The 24,259-nt window shown below is 27.2% G+C and overlaps 2 protein-coding genes across 2 annotated transcripts in view; both read left to right on the forward strand.

The window, feature by feature from the left end:
* Window positions 1–24,259, forward strand: part of LOC119667029 (cell wall protein DAN4-like) — a 299,435-nt gene that overhangs the window by 92,812 nt on the left and 182,364 nt on the right. The window lies entirely within an intron of this gene.
* LOC119671165 lies at window positions 15,827–16,638 on the forward strand. Its single transcript, XM_038081701.1, has 2 exons — window positions 15,827–16,325; window positions 16,388–16,638. The coding sequence occupies exons 1-2, from the start codon at window positions 15,953–15,955 to the stop codon at window positions 16,390–16,392; spliced, it is 378 nt and encodes a 125-aa protein (XP_037937629.1). The 5' UTR covers window positions 15,827–15,952; the 3' UTR covers window positions 16,393–16,638.

Genomic DNA, 24,259 nt, shown 5'->3' on the forward strand with positions numbered 1-24,259 from the left:
TTATTACATCACAGTAATTAGGTACCCGATTGGAAGTAGTTAATATGGTGTCACTACTAAGTCTATTGCTTCGTAAATAATGAATGCTGTGACTACCTGCATCTATCTATCCACTTAATACCTTTTATGAAAATTTTTATAAACAAACAGAACTCGTATTTCTAGATAAGTACTTCTAGTATTTCTAGATTTTCGTAAATTTATATTTCTGTTTCATTTTCTAGATGTGATTTTATCTGCATTTTTTCCATATAATATTTATTAGAGTCAGTATAGTCAGTATAGTCAGTTACAATATTTATTTTTGTCTATGGGATAAAACTAAATACGTTTTGGTTATTGAGGTATTGACGTCGTTGTAACGGAAAGAGTCACTTGCAACTCCTCTAAAGTGCAGACTACGTACTAAAAAAAGTATAATTCACTTATATTTTCCTTTATTTTCGGTTAAGACTAAGCAAATGAATTTGTTCATAATATATTAAAATACGTGAAATGTTAACACTCATCAGTTGCGGTTCTGTGCTCTACATTATATATTGGGATTTCGATTGCAAAATAAAGTGAGCACGAATGAATGAAGTTGAGTGAGGACGGTACCGTAAGAAAGGGGCTAAGTCATTTTTCTTGGTCAACGAATCTGGTTAGGGAACATATCAGTTTTGAGGCATTCGCAAATTCGCAGTTGAATCGAACGGACGTTTTCGGCTATAAAATTTTCTCACAATTAAAACTTAATTTAGTTAATACACAGAAGTCGAAGAGAATTGAATTATTTAAAAAAACAAAGTAAAAAAATTAATTAAATAATTTAAAAGTGTTGAGACAATTAAAAACAACACAAGTGTTTTTTTTTTTGTGAAACAAATAATATAAGAACATCAATAACTGATAAACTAAAAACAAATATTTAATAGCGTCTAATGTGAGATCTTATATTCAAATAAAATTATATTAATAACAATAAATTTTTGAGTTTTTGTTAAATAAAACAAACAAATAAGCGAGTGAACGAGAAAGATAAAAAAATCAAACAACGGTAGACAAAATATTTTAATATCTTCAAGATAAACGTGATACTAACTCGTAGCGTAAGAATTTGTGAACAAGAGATACAATAATTGTTGTCACGTCATTAATATTGTAAATATTGTAAAAGTAAAATAATTATAAAATACAATACAGAAACAATAGAAACGTTTAAAAGACTCGAAATACATAAACACACACATAGAAAATGCTTTTAATAAAATATTCACTTACATTGGTTCTGATCCTGTTATTTCTATTGGCAATATTGGACACGCAAGTAGGGTCTGTTGTCCTAAAAGATAGTAACAGAACAAAAAAAAAACATAATGGGAATCGAATACAAACACCACACCCACGAAAACCTTAAAATATAGTATAAGTCAATGTATACATAGAAAAACATATTATTTTAGTAATTTATTACTGTTTAATTATTATTATTATATTAAGTTATAAAAAAAAATGTTGTTGAATAATTTAATGTATTTTTTTAACTATTTTATACTCTAATTAGTGTACTATATTATTGTTGATAAATGTGAAGACTAAAACTATTTTAGTTTTAAGAGAATATAAGCCACAACTTTAGTCAAGTACCAGATTCTGCTATTGAGCTCTTTGTACAATTAAAATATTTATATATTATGTATATATTATGTATATTATTTATAAAATAATATTACTATATTTAACTTATAACAAAAATGTGTACATTAAATAAATATATACAAAGTAAATGTTAATATATAATAAGGGTGTCATACGTTACTCAAGCGTTTTTAAATACAAAAATAACTTTAAAAGTTATGTTGTATACATATATGACTAAGTCAAATTATTATTAAGTTATTCATGTATTGTTTTTAGATTTAAAGAAATTATTTGTTTTAAAAATTATATAATTTTTATTTATATATATTTTATTATTTATTATTTATATTTTATTTATTTATATATTTATATATATTGTTTTTAGATTTAAAGAAATTATTTGTTTTAAAAATTATATCATTTTTATTTATATATACTTTCCTTATATGGTCTGAAGCATTTAGTCAAAACACATACATAATACACATAATAGGTCTGTTCCACCAGCTACTCATAGTAAAACTTGAGTAAATTACAAGTAAAGTACAAACTGAAAGCGTAACCTAGGTTGCCACTTATGGTACTTTAGTACCAAAATTGGTACTTTTTTTTTTTCGTTTGGTACTCGTGTTCAAAAACTGGTACATTTTTGACGACCCAATTTTATTGTGGATATTTCCAATTAATTTTTTTTATGAATGCAACTTTGCACTATTTTATATTTTGTTCACTTATAACACTATGAAAAATACAGAACGAGAAAACAAAAAGGGTCCAAAAAAATGAGCGTAACACAATTAAAGTGCTAAATTACGCTCTTTACACAGATTTTCATGGCACAGCTTTATGTAAAGTCTGTTGAGAACACCAGTGCCACGCAAATAAACCATACAAAAATTTAAATTCAAACCAAAACAGCTGATTCACACATCATACAAATTTTACTTAAAATAAAATGTACGAGTAAAGTCTGTGTAGCATTTTCAAATTTCGACAGGGATGTTACGCTCTCTCAGATGAACTCATTTACTCGAAAATTTGCTGGTGGAACCACTTGTGTATACACTGTGTTACTCAAAGTTACTACGAGTAGCTCGTGGAACAGTCCTAATATAAACTTGTAATTGTTAACCATTTTTATATATAATGAATATAAATTTATGCAAAAATTGATATGAACTTAATAAAAATAAATAAATAAATAAAAATATTAATAAAACTTGTTTCTTATTCTACATGCACAATTTTCCATGAAAGTTGCGTTTGCGCCCTAATGTATAGGTTGGATCAGAGCTATTATATATTGGGAAAGCTACACAATCTCCACATCATCTGATAATTTGGATGTATGAATAAGTTGCTGTGGAATATTTTCCAAAATAAGCAATCGATGATTCTGGATTTTCTGAATGATATCTGAACAGAAATTTAAGCTTAAGATTTAGTTTAGCATTTGCATCAAATAGCAAACTTACTCATTATTTCAAACATTATACCTAAATGCAGACTATTCAGTTCTTGAAATGATAGTAACTTCAGACATGTACTTCCAAAAAATCCTGTTAACTCTATGTTAAAACTTGTTCTGGTGTGATGTTTTCAAAGTTTTGATATACGCCGAGATCAATCTTGACTTCTTTCGAGTTTTTTATTTTTCGTAGATTTAGAGCTGGTATTAGCCTGGACACTTCAGCCTGGACACCTCAGATTTGTTTCTACGAATTAAGTCAGAGGTTCTATATTTGGAATAGATGGGCCAAGTAGCCCTTGACTTGGCTGCTGAGGCAGTAAGGGTCCACTCCCTATTTCCCTATTTTCCTTCTCTCCATATAAAATATGATTTCAAATAATGTTACCAAATTACCACACTTAAGCTTAAAATAGAAACCTCTGTTCGAGAATTATTTAATTAATGCTTAAGTCTACAACTTTGTTGATTGATGTCATACATAAATCATTATTATGATATCGGCGCAAATTAGTTTCCTACTTGCACATGCCTGAATTGTTATGGATTAATGAGTTAGAAATACTATAGGACTTCAAATATTTTATGACTCATTAGACTAGTAAGTATAGTCCTGTTCTATCTTTGAATAGGCCTATCAAACCTTAACGAAATTATATTAAAAACAAATAATTATGAGGTCAATCCTGCTGAATTGTGATGAATTTGTAAGCAGATACGTTAATACTATGTACATAATTACGTGTGTATATTTTTTTTTTATTCAAAAATAATTTTAATCAGCATCAGTGATGTATCATTTCAAAACAATGTTGTGAGCTAAAACTAACCACACATTAACCAATTCATCAGCGACATATTTGTGAGTCTATTTGGCTGACAAAGGTTTTAGGTACAAATTATAAAAATATTTCCATTAAAAATATATAAAATATATAATTCAAAACATGTAAAATATTTTTGAAATAATAATATTTAAATAAGAATATTTGATTTAAGTTAAAAAGAACCCACAAATATATTTAAAAAAAAAACATACGCCGAATTCAGTACGTTGCCATAGTCTTGTTATATTTTATTTTCAGAAACGTTAGAGTTTCTCTTCCATAAAACTTGCTATTTTGGTATCAAGAAAAAATATCCCTTGAATGCATATTAGATGAAAAGCCGGAAAATAATTTGTAAGCTTTGATCTACAGCTTTGTTTAAGATGTTTAAATAAACTCACAGGAGATAATTCTGTTCTGTCAGATACTGTTTTTATAGAATAAACTCTGTGAAAAACTTACTACATATTGCCTAAGAAACCAATTAAGGAATATATAAGAGTGTTAATGTGGAAGAAAGCACTTAATTCAAACATTAGAGGACCTTGAAAAATTTTCAGAATTCCCACTGTAATACTTTTGAACTTCATAGGAATAGCAAATATGCTCTTACTAAAAAGCTCAACTATATATTAAAAACTATAAACTATTAACATGTTTATTACTCCATTATTTGACTGATATCTATATCTATACTATATAATTAAATGTTCAACATAAGAAATTCTGAAAAGAAATAAATATTATCACACAAATGTTATAATGACTTTTATTAATATTTTTATGGGAAATATAGCCAATGGTCTTTAGATCGATTAAATGTTCCTATAGAGTATGAGTAGAAAAAATTCATTATCCAAAATTGGTTAAATTAAAAACAAGTTGACTATTCTAATCGTATTTATTTTTTAGTTTATATTGATAGAAATTTAGTAAGATTAGTATACGTATTTACGAAATTGAAATTCAATTAGATTGAACTACCCTCTAAGATATCAGGGACATAGTTGGAGAAAATGTCTGAAACAAATTCTACAAATAAATCATTACAAGGAAATGTGAAAGCATTAGTCTTTGTTATTTTGTAATACTTAAATTTAAATTACATCTCAAATTATTATATTATTATATATTCTATTATTATTTATTTATATCTAAATTATGAACGCAAAATTATTACTATTTATATATTCTATTCTGAAGTAATAAATCTTAATTATAATTAAAGCAAAGCAACCTTTATATGAGAAAATTGTATTAAATCAAAATATTATACCTCTATGGCAGTAAGCAGTGAAGTATTAATCGGTATATATATAAAGTAGCTAAATATTAAAAAAATTATTAAATAAGTTTGAAACTATAAAATTGTATTTATTTGTAACCTGTAATACTTTTATATTCACAGATAAAATATATGAACACAATACGTACTTTTAAAGTCTTATCTTATGTTCAGGTTTTTCCGCGTTATACAGTGCAACTGGGTACTTCTACTCTTTCTTAGCTGGGGGTTTTCTACAGAGTTCATCTCTTCTCTTTGACTAATTTATGTATTATGTATGTGATAATCTTGAGCAGTAATGCAAAGCACTTCTAATGCCAACTGTAATATGAGTAAATTTTAACCGAACAAAGAAGTATTCAACTACTGTTTTTATAAAAACAAGAACAGGTGCATTATAATTACTAAAGTAACATTCTTAAAATCAGTTTGAAATGATATTCATTTAAATGTCGTAAGATATTTTATTTTGATTAAACTATTTTCAAAAATTTTTGGAATTTATTTGATAACATTTTTTTAAAACGTGACTCCTTATTACCGATAATATTGTTCGGTATTGCCTCAGAGGTCAATAATTTTATGCACTAAACGTGTGTTCACTAACAAAAAACTATCGCCTCAAAGAAATTAGTTCCGTAGCTGTACCGGCGTCATTTAAATACTTCAAAGTGCTATTTTATTATAATGCATTAACGTTAATTAATATATGTAAATTGTGCCAGACAAAACCGCAGCTTCAATCGTGTTTTACTGTTCAGCTGGCTTATGTTATATCATAACATTATATATGACAACGATTTTATGCATAATGTGCGTACTATCCAACATGTCATACTCCATATTAAGGATATAGTATGTTTACTGGAATATAGGATTGAGGCGCATTTGCAATATATACAGATATATAGATTTAAAAAAATATTTTTCCTGAAAAAAGTTTTAATCAATTATCGGGGCAGTTTAAAATGTTTAACACAAAGTATGTTACTTAAGCTACATGAATGAATAACTATCAAGATATATTTCTGAATGACGTATTTTCAGAAGTACTCTTCTTATCTGTATCTAAGACTGCATCATACCCAAATTAAATGAAAAAAAGCACTCATTTTCTAATTATAATATATCTAATTATAGAATCATTTTTTCTACACATAATTTCTATCAGGAAATATAATTTAATGTCCATATTATACTTGGCACTGAAGTGGAGGAAAAAACTTATTAATAATTAGACAGCAACTAATATTTTGAATGCCTATTGTACAATTGTCTATATTTATATTGATGGAGATCAGTCTTACTCTAGTTCAAACTCTAGGTTGAACTAGAGTATTGCAAGTACAAAACCAGTCTCAAAACTATTGTATATCTTTAACTGAGATAGCTTAATAGTTCGAATTAGATACAATTTAAAAGCTGTGGCATGGATGAAGTGGATGAAAACTGTAATGTAAACAATTGTGCTGAGAGTGGAGCTACCGTTCAAATTCCTACAGTAACATAGAATATTATATCGAAAGGGAATAGATTTTTTATTGAAAAATTTTTTTTATATGAAGACTTGATGGTTTATATAATCGTCATTATCACCTGTTTTATAGTTGAATATGCCTCAAGCATAGCCATTGAATACAACGACTACTGCAAAAGCTATGGCTATGAGGAGCTGGAAGAAACATTAAACACCTTTTATATATCTGTTCAGCAAGAAAAAATGGTTCCTTAAGGTTATCTTCAGTTGGCTGATATATTTTATTTGATTAACAAAACTTCTACGAGGATACCATAAATTATGTCACCAGCAATGTTTTAAAGACGTTGCCTTGTGACATTCACAAAATAATTTAATAAGAGCTAATAGTTTGATTAAATATCCGAACAGTTTTACTTGGTACTACAACAGATTACTAGGGTCTGTGATATTAACGAAATGGTTTAATAAAGGCTAACAATTAAATAAAGTATCCGACGAAGATTGTGTGATATTATAATTAGGTATTCGATTGAGATCCTGCCAATTTAACCTAAATTTGTAAATAATATCCAGAAAAATTTTATGGAGATTTTGTCTTTTGTACACATGGCAATTGGAACTGCTTGTTGCTGGTGTCACATTCAAATGCTTGTTATTTTGTAAGATTGGTAAATAATGCGATGACTACCTGCACCTAGCTATCCACTTGATACCTCGTATGAAAATTTTTACAAACAAACAGACTACGTATTTTTAGATAACATTTTTCAAAACACCTTTTTTCGTAAATTTATATTTCTGTTTCATTTTCTAGACGTGATTTTATCTGCATTTTTTCCGTAAAATATTTATTAGCGTCTTTTCTTTTTTTTTGTATTTTGTTATAATTAAAACAAAATAGTGAATTTTTATAGTCAGTCACAATATTTATTTTTGTCTATGGAATTCATAACGTAAAACTAAATACGTTTTGGTTATTGAGATATTGACGTCGTCGTAACGGAAAGAGTCACTTGCAACTCCTCTAAAGTGCAGACTACGAACTAAAAAAAGTATAATTCACTTTTTTTATTGCTTTAATTTCGGTTAAGACTAAGCAAATGAATTTGTTCATTATATATTAAAATACGTGAAATGTTAACACTCATCAGTTGCGGTTCTGTGCTCTACATTATATATTGGGATTTCGATTGCAAAATAAAGTGAGCACGAATGAATGAAGTTGAGTGAGGACGGTACCGTAAGAAAGGGGTTAAGTCATTTTTCTTGGTCAACGAATCTGGTTAGGGAACATATCAGTTTTGAGGCATTCGCAAATTCGCAGTTGAATCGAACGGACGTTTTCGGCTATAAAATTTTCTCACAATTAAAACTTAATTTAGTTAATAAACAAAAGTCGAAGAGAATTGAATTATTGAAATAAACAAAGTAAAAAAATTAATTAAATAATTTAAAAGTGTTGAGACAATTAAAAACAACACAAGTGTTTTTTTTTGTGAAACAAATGATATAAGAGCATCAATAAATGATAAACTAAGAACAAATATTTAATAGCGTCTAATGTGATATCTTTTGCTCAAATAAAATTATATTAGTAACAATAAATTTTTGAGTTTTTGTTAAATAAAACAAACAAATAAGCGAGTGAACGTGAAAGATAAAAAAATCAAACAACAACGGTACCCGAAATATTTTAATATCTTTAAGATAAACGTGATACTGACTCATAGCATAAGAGTTTGTGAACAAGAGACAAAACAACTGTTGTCATATTAAAAATATATTATATATGAAAATATTTGTAAAACAAAGATAATTACACAATACAACACAGAAACAATACAAACGTTGAGAAGGCAAGAAATAATAAATAAACAAATATACAAAATGCTTTTAATGAAATATTCACTTACAATGGTTCTGATCCTGTTCCTCCTCTTGGAAGTATTTCACACCCAAGTGGCATCCGCGAACATTTTGCAATCAAGCAGGCGAAAACCAACTACGCATAGAGATAAACCTAAGAAATCCAATTAAATTATAATTATGAATACTTAAAAATGCAAATCAAAAGATTTTTGCTAAAACGTATTACTATCTAAGTAATTTATTACTGTACTAAAATAATTGATATTAGTTTAAAAAAAAATTTGATATTGCTGAATAATTTAACGTACTTTGTTAATTATCTGTTGCCTAAATAAGTGTACCATAATATTGTTTATAAGTGTAAAGATTAAAACTACTTAAATTTTAATAAAATGTTGATCACAATTTAAGTCAAGTACCAGATTATGATATTGAGTTCTAGTGCAATTAAAATATTTATATATATGCACATAGTATTATATAAAAAAAATACTACCATATTTAACCATATTAACCATATTTAATATATGTACCAAGAGTATGTAAATATGTTATAAGGGTATCATAAAATTGTAGCGTGAAATATAAAAATATTATATAAATATATATATAAAAATATATATACTACTATATATAATGCTTATATATACTACTAAGTTAAATTAATATTATGCTATTTATGTTTTGTTGTTATACATATTAAAATATTTATTTGTTTTGCAAATTTTTTAGTTTTTGTTTATAAACAACTTCCTTATACAATCTTTAGAATGAAGTTGAAATATTGTATATATATGTAAAATACAAACTTATGTAAGTCTTCGCAAATATCGATATGTGTATATAATAAAATGAATTATTAAATAATAAAAACGTTACTCAAACATTAATAAATGCTGTTTCTTTGCAATAAGTGATTGGATAAAAATATTGTTTGGTCAGCCAAAAATTCAGTTAATTTAAATAAAATAAAAAAATAATTTGTGTTGTTGTATTTCATTATTTTTTGTAACCTCTCTAAAATAATTTTATTAAAAAAAAAATATATAAAAAAAAAAATATTTAAATATGTACTTCTTCAATTTTATGAAAAATAAATGGGAAACAAACTGTGGACAATAAAAACTCTTCGAGACTAAAAACTTCCAAACCTTAAACTAAGCTTAATTTAAAATAAGGGACTAACTTTATAATTATCTGTCAAGTTTATTGACGCAGATTTTCGTTTGAATTATATACTTTTAGTAAAAAGGTATTCGAAAGTAAATTTTATGCACACATTAATTTCAATATGTGATATATATATATAGTAGATTAAATATTTCATATAAACAGTTTAGATAAACAGTTTAGATCAAAAATAATTGATGCCAATTATAAAATTAAATTATTAATATATGTGTAGATAATTTAACTAAAAATCGGTTTTTAAATGATTCTATTAATTTACTGCCATCTTTAAAAAAATTAATGGGTGAATTAATTATTGCTATTTGTCATTTAGTTCATTTTTATATTTGTACTCAAATTTGTGTCATGAAAAACTTGTTAATAATATTATGCATATCAAAATAAAAGTTTACTTTAACCTTAATGCAGCTTTAATACCCTTCATACTGAGCGTTTCGTTGTGTTTTAACTAAGCTATTTTTAATATATTAATAATAATATTTTTGTTTTTAAGAAAATGTTTTTTTCTTCTTCTTTTTTATGTCCCAACATAAAAGTTCGGATACATGTATGATTATTTGAGAGTGGGTTTTATAAAGTTCTAGGACTAGAAGATATACTGAACTATATTAGTATGAGGTCACTCTGTAAAATCTTATTCTGTACTATTGCTCTGAATAACTTAAAAATGTTGATTGACTTTAGCATTGATACGTTTTAGCTTTAGCAAAAGATCCGGTGGACTATTTTCTTGGCCCAAATAGTCTTGCCTCTGTGCTACTTTATGTATATGACTTATTAGTGCATTTATAATACTTTCATTCAATCATCATCGTCATCGTTGCATTCTGCAACTGTCCACCGACTGTAAGACGTAGACTTCACTACTATAAACACGGGATCTTAGTCCCAACTCAAAAAAGTTAAATTAAGCCCACAACAATTACAAGAATTATAAATAGTTTAGATTTGTTTTAATTGGGCTTTTATACGCACTATAGATCTTCTAAGTCGAGGCGCATTCATAGTCTATTATTTAATTATAATATTCATCTGCATTGCTCCATTTCTTTTTATACCTTTGATACAAAAAAGTTTTAAAAGTTTTGTCAAGATTTTTGTAATCTTAACAGAAAGAAACGTTATAGAACTCATACAGTGTAATATACATATTCTTGATTAACGCGATGACTTTAGTTGATTAAATCTTGTCTGTCTGTCTGTTTGTTATCCATCTGTTCAAATAATATATTATTTTTTTTTTGTTAGGTATATATCTTACGAAAAAACTATTGAAGAACATTTAACTTAAAAAATACTTTTATTTCTCTTTGTTTAATTCTAAAGATTATAATTAAATTGTTACAGCCTTTAATCGTTATCGGGTAGCTGTAGATCTAAGCTTAAAATATAATTGCATGAGCCAACCAATTTTGATTCCATTAACGTATCAATAGTGTATAGTCATCAAAATTTTAAAAAGATAGCAATCTACAACTAAGAATTTGTTGTTATTCATTTCTAGTACTGCTAAATACGATAAATAATATAGAATACGGATACGGATTTCTTACAGAATAATGTAAAAACTAGTACACTGGATACACACACATCGCAAGGTTTAGATTTTTTAGGTAATATGGCATATGTGAAATAGGTGTTTTGAGGAAATTAGGTAAGTTTACGATGAAACTGGTTGACACCGAGGTCTTACGCATAGACTTGCAGTTAGGAAGATAGTTTTCTTATCTAGAGTCAGGTGGCCTATTTGCCAGCGAGTTAGCTCTTTATCAAAGGAATTTTATTGCCACATTGTTCTATATTCTCTATGTGGTTAACTTAAATTTTTCGTTTGGCGATGTTTGCTATATTGTTGTATCAGCTTATATCAAAGCATTTTCTTTGTAACGTAATGCATTTTTTTAAATATATTCTTCTTCCTAGTATTTGTCATTTTCCACAGCTTTCGTCTTATACTAACTCCATCTTCTAGTCGTGTATACTTAAGGCCCAACTCTATGCAAGTGCATAAATTATTATCCTACAATATTGTCGAGGGTAAGTAAGTACTAAGTTAATGAGTTTTGGTATTTTAAAAAATAATAATACTTTGATTAGTAATATCTTATTGAATTTCTTTAAAATTTTCCATATTATAATTATAATACTATAGACGAAAACAGAAACATATTTATAATTAAAAATTATATAAAAATAATTGCAAAATCATTTCTGATTATTTTTTTTTTCACTTGTGTGAGGATCTCGGAAGTTATATACATTTGATTATCCCACTTTCAATTTCTAAGCTTTGTTTATATCTGAGATATGAATATGGTTTACTTTTACAATTATGTATTAAGTATGTATGTATGTATGTTGATCCTTTTTTCGAGTCAGGGCAACTGAGCACTTTTACTCTTTGGTAGCTGGAGGTACTACAGGGTCCCACCCATCTCATTGACTAATTTATGTATCAGAGAAATTTTTTTATAGGCATCCACTTTATACATACGCACTATATTGTTTATTTACAAAAACACAAAGATAATAACGATATTTTCATCTTATTCAACATAATTCAAGTACTTTAATTATTATATATTATTATATATAATACTAATTGTTCAAATACTTGTTTAAATCAGTCATCAGAAAATAGAATTTGTGAAGCTAAGATGATAAGAAATTTATTCAAGAAATGATGCGTGTTTAGTAATAAAACTATATGGTTTAGTATTATAAAAAATACAAATTATTTATAGATAATACAATGATTCAAATATAAATTAAATAAAAAATTCATTCATAATTTAATTTCAAACCAAACGTTATTTTTAAATGTTTTACTATACAAAACTAAAAACAAATTTAAGTTAAATTTAGTTTTTAAGTCAAACATGACGTAACAGATTTGTTTTTAATGACGGCAATGTGAAGTATTAAACCTCAGTTTACACTTTTAGTAGGAAAAAAATTAATGAATGAAACAATGTGCATTTAATTTGAATAAATTACTATTCTAAAACAGAATGCTTTTCATTTTTAGCTGAATTGCACAACAAGATACTTTCGGTTTATTTGTAAAATAAATAACATAACAATCAAACTAGAGAGACAAAAATATCTTTTAGATATTTTTGCAAGCTCACTAGCGAGAGTCTTGACGAGAGCGAAAGCTTTATACTTTTAAAATACACTACAATATATGATCAGTAGATTCAGTTTTAGATAAGATTATATATTAGTATTCACATTATCTATTATATTTGGATTTCTATTTTTATTTTATGAAATTTATTTTTATGTAGCTACTTTATTTAAATTTATTTATTTATAAAAATTTGTTTGAATTTGTAGATACTTTTTTTAAATTTATTTATATATTAAAAATTCTCACAATTTGTAGATACTTTAAATTTATTTAAATTTATTTATTTTTTAAATTTTTTTTTCATTTTGTAGATACTTTATTTATATTAATTTTATTTTATTTATTTATTAAAATTTGTTTAAATTTTATCATTAATTGAAATATATAGAAAACTGAATTTTGTTTTTATATTGAAAATATTAAAACAGCTACGAAAAAATTTATATTTATATCTCTTAAATATTGTGGAACAATGACAGTTCGAAAAAAATAAGAAACAATCTATAAAAGAGTATTGCTCATGCCAAAGCTTGAGTATAATAAATTTAGTAAAAAAATTTATATATAATCAAATTCTATAATATATTTAATTAATGAGGCGACTTAGAATTTAAGAGTCTACTGAAAATTCATAATATTGATGCAACTTCCATATATAAATATAATTTATTGGATAAATTGTTATTGCGACCAATATTCAAAACATTTTTTTAATTATTATTAGGCTTAGGTCTTTAATTTAACACATAAAAATTAAAAATGATTTTTAGATTAAAAATAACACTTATAAATTTATATTAAATATTTAATAGTATATTAATTTTTATAAAAAATTATTTTTATTACAAATATTTCAATCTACTTCGTAAATCATCTTACCATCTACTTCGTAGACCAATAAAAATAATACAATAAATAACTAATACAATATATACTACAATAAAAATAATTTTTTAAAAAAATTTATAAACAATTTAATAAAGAGGTTTTTTCGAACAGTAGTGAAATACAACAACAAAAATTTATTTTTTATATTATTTTAATTAATTGAATTTTTGGCTGACCATACAGCTGTTTCGAGTATTGCCAAATACCCATCATCAGTGGTCTTGGAAATAATTCTTGTATTTAATTATTCGTAAATAATTATTTTTTGAGACTGCAAGTACCAGGAATCGAACTCGGGTCTTACAATTAAATATATAACACAAATTTATAAGTGTAATTTTTATTGAAAAAAACATTTTTAATTTTTATGTGTTAAATTAACGACCTAAGCCCAGAAATAGTTAAAAAAACGTATATTGTATTGGTAAAATATATTCAATATTTAAAACTTTCATTTCAGTCGAGATTATTTAAGCAAAAATTTCGACAAATTCGGGATTTAAATAAAATACTTGAGTATTTAGAACTTAAAGAAATTCCTTAAGTATTCACTATTAAAATTAAATACCTGAGTAATTGGGGTGCAGGAAATTGTCTGTGTGATTCTGAGAAACCATAATCAGTTCTGAAATACATAATAACAAATCGGTTTATTTACTCAAACAAAATATGACTAAATTATTCAATGAAGAATGAAAAGATCCGATCAAGATAATTCGAGACCACATACGAACATAGTAAATCATCAAAACCATTTAAAGTTTGAGTGTGATACATTGTACTAAATCATACATTGATGTATTACTACAATTATAGAAATAACAACATCTCAAAGTTGGTACTTTAATTATTGATTTGTAAATATTTGTACGATTTATATTGAACGATTTTTGTCATTCCTAAAGTAAAAATATTTTTTATGAATTTATTCTAAATTACATTAAGACTGAAAAGTTTTCGGAAATTCTCATTTAAAATTCGCGCGCTGTATATTTTTCGATATTTTAAGTTTATGTAGTTTGGCAGCACTGTCCTTAATTACTATGCCAAAAATGAGCGCGATCTGTCAGACAGTTCGTTTACGGCAGCTGTTGAAACCAGTTCACCTCAGTAGTGCGTTGCGAAATGTCTTCGACGGTCGTACGACCGTCCTGAAAGGCTTTGTACCACTCATAAACTTGAGTTTTCGATAAAACTGATTCCCCATAAGCCTTTTGTAGCATTCGCAACGATTCTGCACACGAAATTTCGTTCGAAACACAAAATTTGATGCAAACTCTTTGTTCAATATTTTTTTCCATTGTTTTTTTCGCAACGCACTACTGAGGTGAACTGGTTTCAACAGCTGCCGTAAACGAACTGTCTGACAGATCGCGCTCATTTTTGGCATAGTAATTAAGGACAGTGCTGCCAAACTACATAAACTTAAAATATCGAAAAATATACAGCGCGCGAATTTTAAATGAGAATTTCCGAAAACTTTTCGGTCTTAATGTATATCAAAACAACCCAAAACGCTTTTTAAATGGAGCAGAAGGCTTTGTCGCAGCTATAACAACGTCAATATAACAGTAGTGACTGTTTTTACTTTAATAGAAATAGTAATATTTAAGAGAGAGATAGTGAACTACAACAACAAAAATTATTTCTATATTATTATTAAATAATTAAATCGAAGATCAAAAATTTTAAGTTGACCATATAGCTGTTTCTATTAAACTTAATAAACAAATGGAAATAATTAAATAAAATAAAAATTTATGCATAATTAACTAAACTTTATTTTGCTTTAATTTAATTTTACACATTTAAATGACACGCCCACCAAATTGCATGTTGCAAAGTGCAAGTAACAGGTACTGCGTCATTAAACAAAATAATTATTATTTGCTACTATTTCTACGCAATGGTCACCCTAGGCCAAATTAAAACAAATCTACTTAAACCAGTTTTTTTAACATGTACTGCTCTTGTTTTTTTCCCACACTGAATTAAATGAATTTTAATTTGTTCCCATAAACAAGTTTGCGTTCCACAAGCGCCACCGAGTCCAGCGCTGAAGCTACAGATAGTCAGTCTTGTGAAAACCTTCGACGTGATAGGAGTGACAATTAGAACTGTAAAGCAGAAGATTCAGTCAAACGAGTGTTCAACTTGAGAAAATCTTAATAAATAATTTTGTGAAAATATGAAATCATTCATGTGCTTGACCCTTTTGGGTCTCGTTTTGTTTGTGGCTTACGCAAATGCCGGTTGTGATGATAATTCAAAAGAATCCGATGAAGGTGATGTTAAATCATGGTTTAAAAATCTCGGCTGTTCCATTAAGAAAGGTGCTGAAGATCTCGGTGAGCAAGCAAAACCAATTGCAAGCAAAATAAGTGAGACAGCTAAGGATTTTGGAAATACAGTAGCACAGAAATATGATGAGTTGAAGCACAAACTCACTGACGATACAGCGCAAGCAGCCTCAAGTTCAACTCCAATTAACTTAGGCGCACCAACTGAAAAGGTACCGTTAGCACCATTACATGGTGAAGTGCCAATCCCGACACCAACAGGTGAGCAAAAGGAGCAATACGGTGTAACGCCTGTTAGCATTGACGATCGTTTCCTTTTACAGCCTAATGAATGTCCAAAAGGCCAAGTGCTGGATCACAGAAATATGTGTCGACCAGAGTAAAAAAACAACAACAAATACTGTGATCCAGTCTCACTTGTGATATCTTTGCACCGATTTCTGGATTGACCTGTGAGATTTTTATTAAAATAAAAACTTTAGAAAAAACTGTTATTAACACCAAAAAAATATTGATGATTAGAGAGAATATAACTAAAAAGATGAGATAATGACGATTATGATGATGATGAACACAAAAATGATGGTGATAATTTTGTTTGCAACTTAGTTTTTAATTCTAATTAAGCTTTTAAGCTAACACTCTTATATTTTACTAATTACATACATACTCGTCAATATATTTTCTACTTATTGCCTATGTGAAAAAAAAAACTGTATATTGTAAATCTGTAAAATTGTACGCTAAGCGTGCATTTTGTTTGTGTAATTTTATTTCGATATATCGTACATCATTTTTTATTATATTATGTATGCCTACAATTAGTTATTAAATTAAATTGACATTGAATTGCTTATTTCTATTTATTTATTTTTTTAGCCATTACAAGTCTTTCCGTACTTTTCGTGACATTACTAATTTTTTATATTATTTTTCTTAGCTTACTAATATTAAATTATTAATTCCGTGGTTGTTGTTGTTGTTATTGCCATTGTAGTCAAGCTTAATTAACTATGAAGGTACTGCCCACTTTTTATTCTGAAGACGTAGATACTGTGTTGATTTAGTAGCATTTTTCGCGGTTCAGTACGGTTCAGTACGGTTCAGGTTTTATTTTGCATCTGTAAGAAGATATCTGTGCTTTGTAAATAAATCTAAGCTTCCTGTAAATTATGCTAATTAATTAATTTTTTTTCTTTAATTTATATATCAAGTGATAATAAAATAAACTTTAGAAGCGTTAATCAAGGTTGCACGTATTATTTTTTATACTAGAAATTATTTAACAAATATTTAGCTTTAAAATTGAGAGATTGACAATTTAGTTAAATACTCAATTGCTTATTTATTATTTTGATAATCTTTAAATCTTAACATAAACATATTTCTGTATAGTATATATATATATATATAAGTCGGTGCAAGTTTTGTGAATTTTAATTACTAATGAAATGAGGTAATTGTGTAATGCAATGAAATTAAATTTTCGATAAACCGCTAAATATTCAACACTCATTATGACGTCATTTATTTCGTAAGCGAAGAAACTGATTCAAGTTGCGATATTGTTGTTTTTGTTATTGTAACCAGCAGGGATCTGTAAAAGAGTTAACAGTTAACATAAAAGGAACTACAAGATAAATACATGAGTTAGAATGTGGATGGATATTGGTTGTGTGAGAGGCGAATGGATTCTTTGGGAGTGAGAGAGATAAGAGATAGGATCAACAAATTTAGATTTATGTGTGCTTCATGGCAAGAACACATGGGGAATAGAACTGCAATTGGGGCACATATTGAGAATAGACCCATTTTAGCGTTATAAGTTAGTGTCTAGCACATGGTTATATTCTGATCCAAATTGAATTATGAAGAACTATATAGATCTTTAGTCTCAGAGCAACTTGAATTGGTTTGACTTACAGTATTATGAACACACACAATGTATATAGATTTTTCACACCATTGATGTATGGTATATATATAAACATTCATCTTAAAAAATATCACATTGCATATTGCATTCATCTAGTATGTAAGTTCAGAACTAAGTTGTCTCTAACAGAGAGACTGATAAGATGAAAACGTTTCGATAAGTCAAGGTAATTTTAGCTGGCAATAAAATGGTTTGCAGTAGAGCAGAGCACTGCAAATATTATAGGCAAATATATAATTGCTACAGCAGTCGTGTATCGAAAGGAGAAGGGCAACAGAGGAAATATCCTCTCATCACATGTGTTTATAAATTAAACTGCTGCTCTTATTATTATATTTAGTGAAGTGCTAAAATAATATGCTTTAGTATATGCTCCTTCCTGTCACGATAATAACTTCTAAATAACAACTTAAGGAGATGCGGAATTATCTCTGTCATAACAACTAACATATTTGTATGTAATAGATAAAATTAATAAAAAATAAACAATTTAATAAAATCATTATAACTTAATTTCAATGAATTAAGAGAATTATGTACATTTTTGTATAAAGACTGTACCCGAATATATACATAGGTAAAAGTAAAGTAATTTACAAAAATTAAGGCCATACTTCGATTCTATAAAAATAAAAAAAAGTTATGATAATTATATTTGCCGCTTTAAGATTCTTCTAATTAATAGACTCCAAAACTTGCAACATGACATTACGGATTGCAATAACATTTGGCCATCAAATGGCACCTCCTTATGACCTTGAGAACTATAAGGCAGAGCACTTTTAAATATTTTGTCTTGTTATTTCCATAGTGTATGATCAATCCAATCCAAATTGATGTTATGGTCAATGCTTCTGTATATCCTGATTGATCTCAAGGCTTGTTTTCAATATTATATTTTAACGAATTATCTTGAAAATTATTCGAAGGAGTTTATTCGATATTATATCGATGGTAAGCCAAGTCTTGCATCCGTCAAATCTGTTGTAAACTGGAGTTTCGCAAACACTCGAGCTATCAACTTAATATTAGGTTGAACTGTCTGTAAAGAACTACAATATTAAATAGTCTTAATACATATATGTATCAACTTAGTTTTTGTCAAATTTATCTTGATTCAAACATTTTGTTTAGTGAGATTCAAGATCCAACAATTTATTGTAAAAATCAATATATAATATAGATAATAAATGTACATCTATCTTCTATTTAATTTATATATTTAAGATGAATAAAACATCGTTTTGGCTTTATAAATTTGTATGAAGTATGGAACGCAAGTAATTCCACAGGAAGGACAGAACCATTTTTTATAATATATAAGCATATTTAGTACTGGTCTATGGCTTACATATCATACGTAAAACACGGATTTATATCTTGTTTTAAATGAGAAGCTCTATCAAACACTGTTTACTAGATATATTGAAAATATGGTGGCCCAGAAGAAGTATTACTAATATCAAATCAAATAGACGTTGGCGTTCTAATTAAGAAGACATACATGTTGCAATCAAAAGATAAAAATTAAACTAATTGGCGTAACTTAAGAAAACTCTGTGATGAAATATGACGCCAGACTTTATAATGTGGCCCCTAAGAGAACAGATGGTGCGGTAAAAAAATGTATCAGTTAAAGCATGTAAAGTGAGTCTGGAAAAGGATCAAACATTTTACAACAGTAAGAAGTAAGAAGTATCTATGTGTACACTTTAGGTTTGGCGGTGAATACGACTCCAATTGGTAAGCACTACATCCCAATTACCTACTGAATCCATAAAAGTACTTATTAGCAATGGTGATTCTTCGTCTGATCTCCAGGCTGACATCGAACATCCAGGCTGTTCGTTACGGCGGTGCCAAGGTAGTTGAAATTTTTGACAGATTCGAAAGTATAGTGAAAACGACTACATATATACATATATAATATATAATTAATGCGCTCTTAAAGTGTTAATAAGATATTTTATTTGCAACTTAAAAAGAACACGTTTACTTGATTGTTTATGGTTCATGTTGGTGACAAATTCATCTCACAGGAGGATGAGTTTTACGAATTTGATTTTATATAGTAACGGAAACCGAATCAAATATATTGAAATTTATTATGAAATTATTTTTAGTGTTTTTTTTTTGAATGTTTATTAAGTGCAATTATGTTATCAACTTGCATAAAGTCTACTGAATTGAGTATTGCACTCAGCATTTGCTGCCTGCAACAATTAGTTGATCTGCGTCATTGTGCCATTTTAATTGCTCCAACAATTTCCCACTTAAAAACTGATTCACAGCGGACCTCAACTTTAAATTTTTTTTTTTGCAGGTATTTACAGGGTATTTGTTGACAAATTTTAATGAAACTGACCTTTTCGCATCTGTAAATGGAATTATTATGTAATTTAATTAAGTCGAACAGAAATCAAAATTGAAAAAGCAATGATTTTACTGCTTGATTTGTAAGTTGATAATTAAATATCCGCATTAATGCACAAGTGAATTAAAATGTCATAAAATAGAAAATTTATTTATAAATAAATAAAAAAATTACAATTTTTTCAAATTATATATTTTGCAAATACTGTTGATTTTGTTGTTGCGTGACACTTTTTTTCTTGTTAACAAACTAAATTTTAGTATTTAGGCTTCATTAAAAAAATTTAATAGGAACAAAATTATTGTGTGAATTATTGTGTTTTATTAAAATTGTGCTTTATTAAAACCTATGACTAATTTAGTTAACAATATTTCAGATATTTTCAAGTGACTTTGTATTTATAAAGTATTTGCTTTTGCTATTGTGTTTAAACAATTAATTAATTTTATATTTTCAACAAAATTTTAATACAAAATCGAAATCAAATTGTTCCATTTTTGCGGTGTTATTATCAATTTTGAATAGAATTACATGAAAGGTTATCGGTGCTAGAGTACTAGGTCTGTTTTTTCTATTGAAATCACCAATAACGTCTGTGGTCATTTTTATTATAAAAACACAAGCATAAATGTATAGTATTTACTTATTTGAAATTGTATTTTATTTTAATAATGTAGTAGATAGCAAAAATAATATTATACTATTAAATAGAAGTCTCAAACTTAATTTGATGATGATAGATTGACGATTTTTAGCTTGCGTTTCTATAAACGCGAAACGCACTCAAATTAAATAATAATTGTAAATATTTTAAAAATATAAAAATCATGTACATATATATTTTTATATTTTACATACAGAATAGCATTGAAATTTAACAATTAAAAATAAAAATATAATTAATTAATTTAATTATTCTACAGCTGGTTTATAATTTTGTTCTAATATAAACACAGAAAGTGAATTTGAGTCAGTTTAAACAACTGAGCGCTGACTCTGAGATTCAATTTTTGCAGGACACGAGTTCAATTCCTGGTACTTGCAGTCTGAAAAAAAATTATTTACAATTTATTATACAAGAATTATTTCCAAGACCACTGATAATGGGTATTTGACAAAACTCGAAACAACAATATGGTCAGCCAAAAATTTTATTAATTAAAATAATTAAAGATGAATTTTTGTTGTTGTAGTTCACTACTTTTCGATATAATATTAGCGATCTTACCTAAGTTAATTATTTTCGTTATTCGAGATAGTTTGTTAGACCAGTTTGCGTATTTCTTATTTTGAGTAAAGATTCATATATCAAAAAATTCGATGTAAATGATTTCCAAGAGAATAACTAACTTGATTCATAGTTGCAGCATCATAACTCACCTCAGCTGCTATGCGGTCGTCATGATAGTTACAGCATCTGCGGTGGATTCGTTGTTAATCCTGCAGATCTTGCTGAAAGATACGGCAGAGGATAATGGAATTTTTCATTTATTATCTGTAAAGTTTCGATTGCAGCTTAGTTATATGTGGTTAAAAGAATATTATATTGACTTTTGCTATATATTTGCGTATTCATAGGAAAGCAGCAACTCTTAATGCTATCAATTCCGCTTGAAATACATCCAAAAGATCTAATAAACTGTTTGATACCCTGTGACAATCGTAGAATAAATTTCAAAAAAAATCTTATTATATACTTAGGATATGATGAGACTGAAAAAAATTTTGCTTGAATACCTCTAATTAATAAAAAAGTGTATACAATATATAAATAATTAAACAAATTTAAATGGATCAAAAATTGCTAAATCTATCTTATGAATGCACTACAAATTTACTGAAATAAGATTGATTTGTATTATAAACTCATTGGTGTTCAATTTTATATTTTGTATATTTTAAATAAAAATGAGTTATATGCTTCATTAAATGAATGTGTCATTAATATATCAATGGAAACATTAATTTTATTATATACCAGATTATTTATAACAAAAGAGTGCCGTTGTAAAAATTAAAATAAATTTAGGCGAATGTCAGCTGGAGGCAATTTAAAGGCCTTAAGCTTTAAGTTATTTCTCTTTAAATTTATTATTAATGAAGTAGAAAAATAAAATTGATTTAGATAAGTTTAACAACGAGTTGGACTACTATTGGTTTTTGAAATCATTTTATTTTTATTTGACAATAGAAGTACAAGCAAATCATTTCTTAAGTGGAATCTGATGAATCTAATTAAGCGGCTTGGCTTCAGAAATAAATCGTTAATATTTTAGATTAATTACAAAAGTGGTCTGCTGTGATGTAAATGCCGGTAGATATAAATATTCATTTTGCATTAATACTATATAGAATATAGTTTGTAATAAATTTTTTTAATATTATTTTTTTAATATCAAAATAGTTAATTTTGTTGGATATAGAATTCAATATTCTAAATTCAATTTGGTATATCAAAGCCATGTAGTGAAAAATTTCATACATTTCTTCTAGTAATTAACTTCTTCTAGTAATTAACTTAGTTAACTATTATTATTATAATTTAATTAATTATAGATTAGTATCCAATTTCACAGTATTAATTTTAATGTTTATAATGATTTAATGTGTCAAGTAATGTCTTAATCGACAACTTTGCTGACTTAATTAATACTTAAGTTAGTTTTGAGACTTAAATTATGACTGCGAAATCACCATTTCTTAACTTTATAATCCAATATCAGACACTCATCACCATTTCTTAACTTTATAATCCAATATGATATATCCTAAAAAGTTGCTTTTTTGATATAATTTATCAGATTGAGTTATTAAGTGGTCTTAAGGGAATTTTTTCTTCCCAACTAATCAGAGCAGCTCATACAGAATACTTAGCAATATTTCTGCTAACGCTTAGTATATCTAATTTATTTTATTTCATTACAATAATAATTAAAATTTTCTTTTAATAATGTTTTAACAATTTACTTTGCGAATTAAATAAAATTCGCTTTGTATTACAAAGCAGCATCGGTATGTTTGCTTAACAGATCGGTTGTTGTCTACACTATTTTATGTCTGTTATGAGCAGATGTTGAGCATTGCACAAAGCTTATTTCTTGCTTCTATGCTTTGTATCTTTTGTTATTATAAATAGCGCCCGAAAATATATATTTTAAATTTTTTATATAATAAATTTTTCTTCTTAATGAATTTTTATTATTATTAAAATTATTGTTAACTAAATTTATGTATTTATATAAATTCAATAAATATCATTTTTTAAAAAAAACACTGACATATGCAAAAATTGCTATACATTGTGACCGAAAAGTTTCCGGAAAATTTTAAATAAAACGCAAAATTCTTAATCTTCATCAATATTTATTTTATCTCCTTCAATATGCTCCATTAGAACGATACACAAATGCCAAACGTTCTTCCAATCATCAAAAACATTATAGGCGCTTTCCGGTATGGCTTTGAGTTCCCTCTGCGAATTCTGTTTTACGTCTTCTATGGATTCAAAACGCGTTCCTCTGAGTGGTAATTTGAGGTTGGGAAACAGGAAAAAGTCACACGGTGCAAGATCAGGTGAATACGGTGGCTGTTCGATGGTATTTATTGAATGTTTGGCCTTAAAATCGTTGATAATGTTGAACAAATTGAGGTGAATCGGAACAAGCCGGGCGTTGACACGTCGCATACACAAATTGTCCACCAAAATCAAACGAGCCATCTCACGACCGATGCCTAGCTCTCGTGCTATCTCTCTAACACTCACATGAGGATTTTTGAACACGATTTCCTTTGCCTTTTCAATGTTTTCGTCGGTGGTAGAGGTCGAAGGTCGTCCAGAACGCGGCATGTCTTCGACGGTCGTACGACAGTCCTGAAAGGCTTTGT

The sequence above is a fragment of the Teleopsis dalmanni genome, chromosome 1 (assembly GCF_002237135.1).
Source record: "Teleopsis dalmanni isolate 2A chromosome 1, ASM223713v2, whole genome shotgun sequence".
NCBI classification, from domain to species: Eukaryota; Metazoa; Arthropoda; class Insecta; order Diptera; family Diopsidae; genus Teleopsis; species Teleopsis dalmanni.

Coding starts and splice junctions, on each gene's coding strand:
- LOC119671165 (XM_038081701.1), top strand. CDS start 15,953: ATGAAATCATTCATGTGCTTGACCCTTTTGGGTCTCGTTTTGTTTGTG.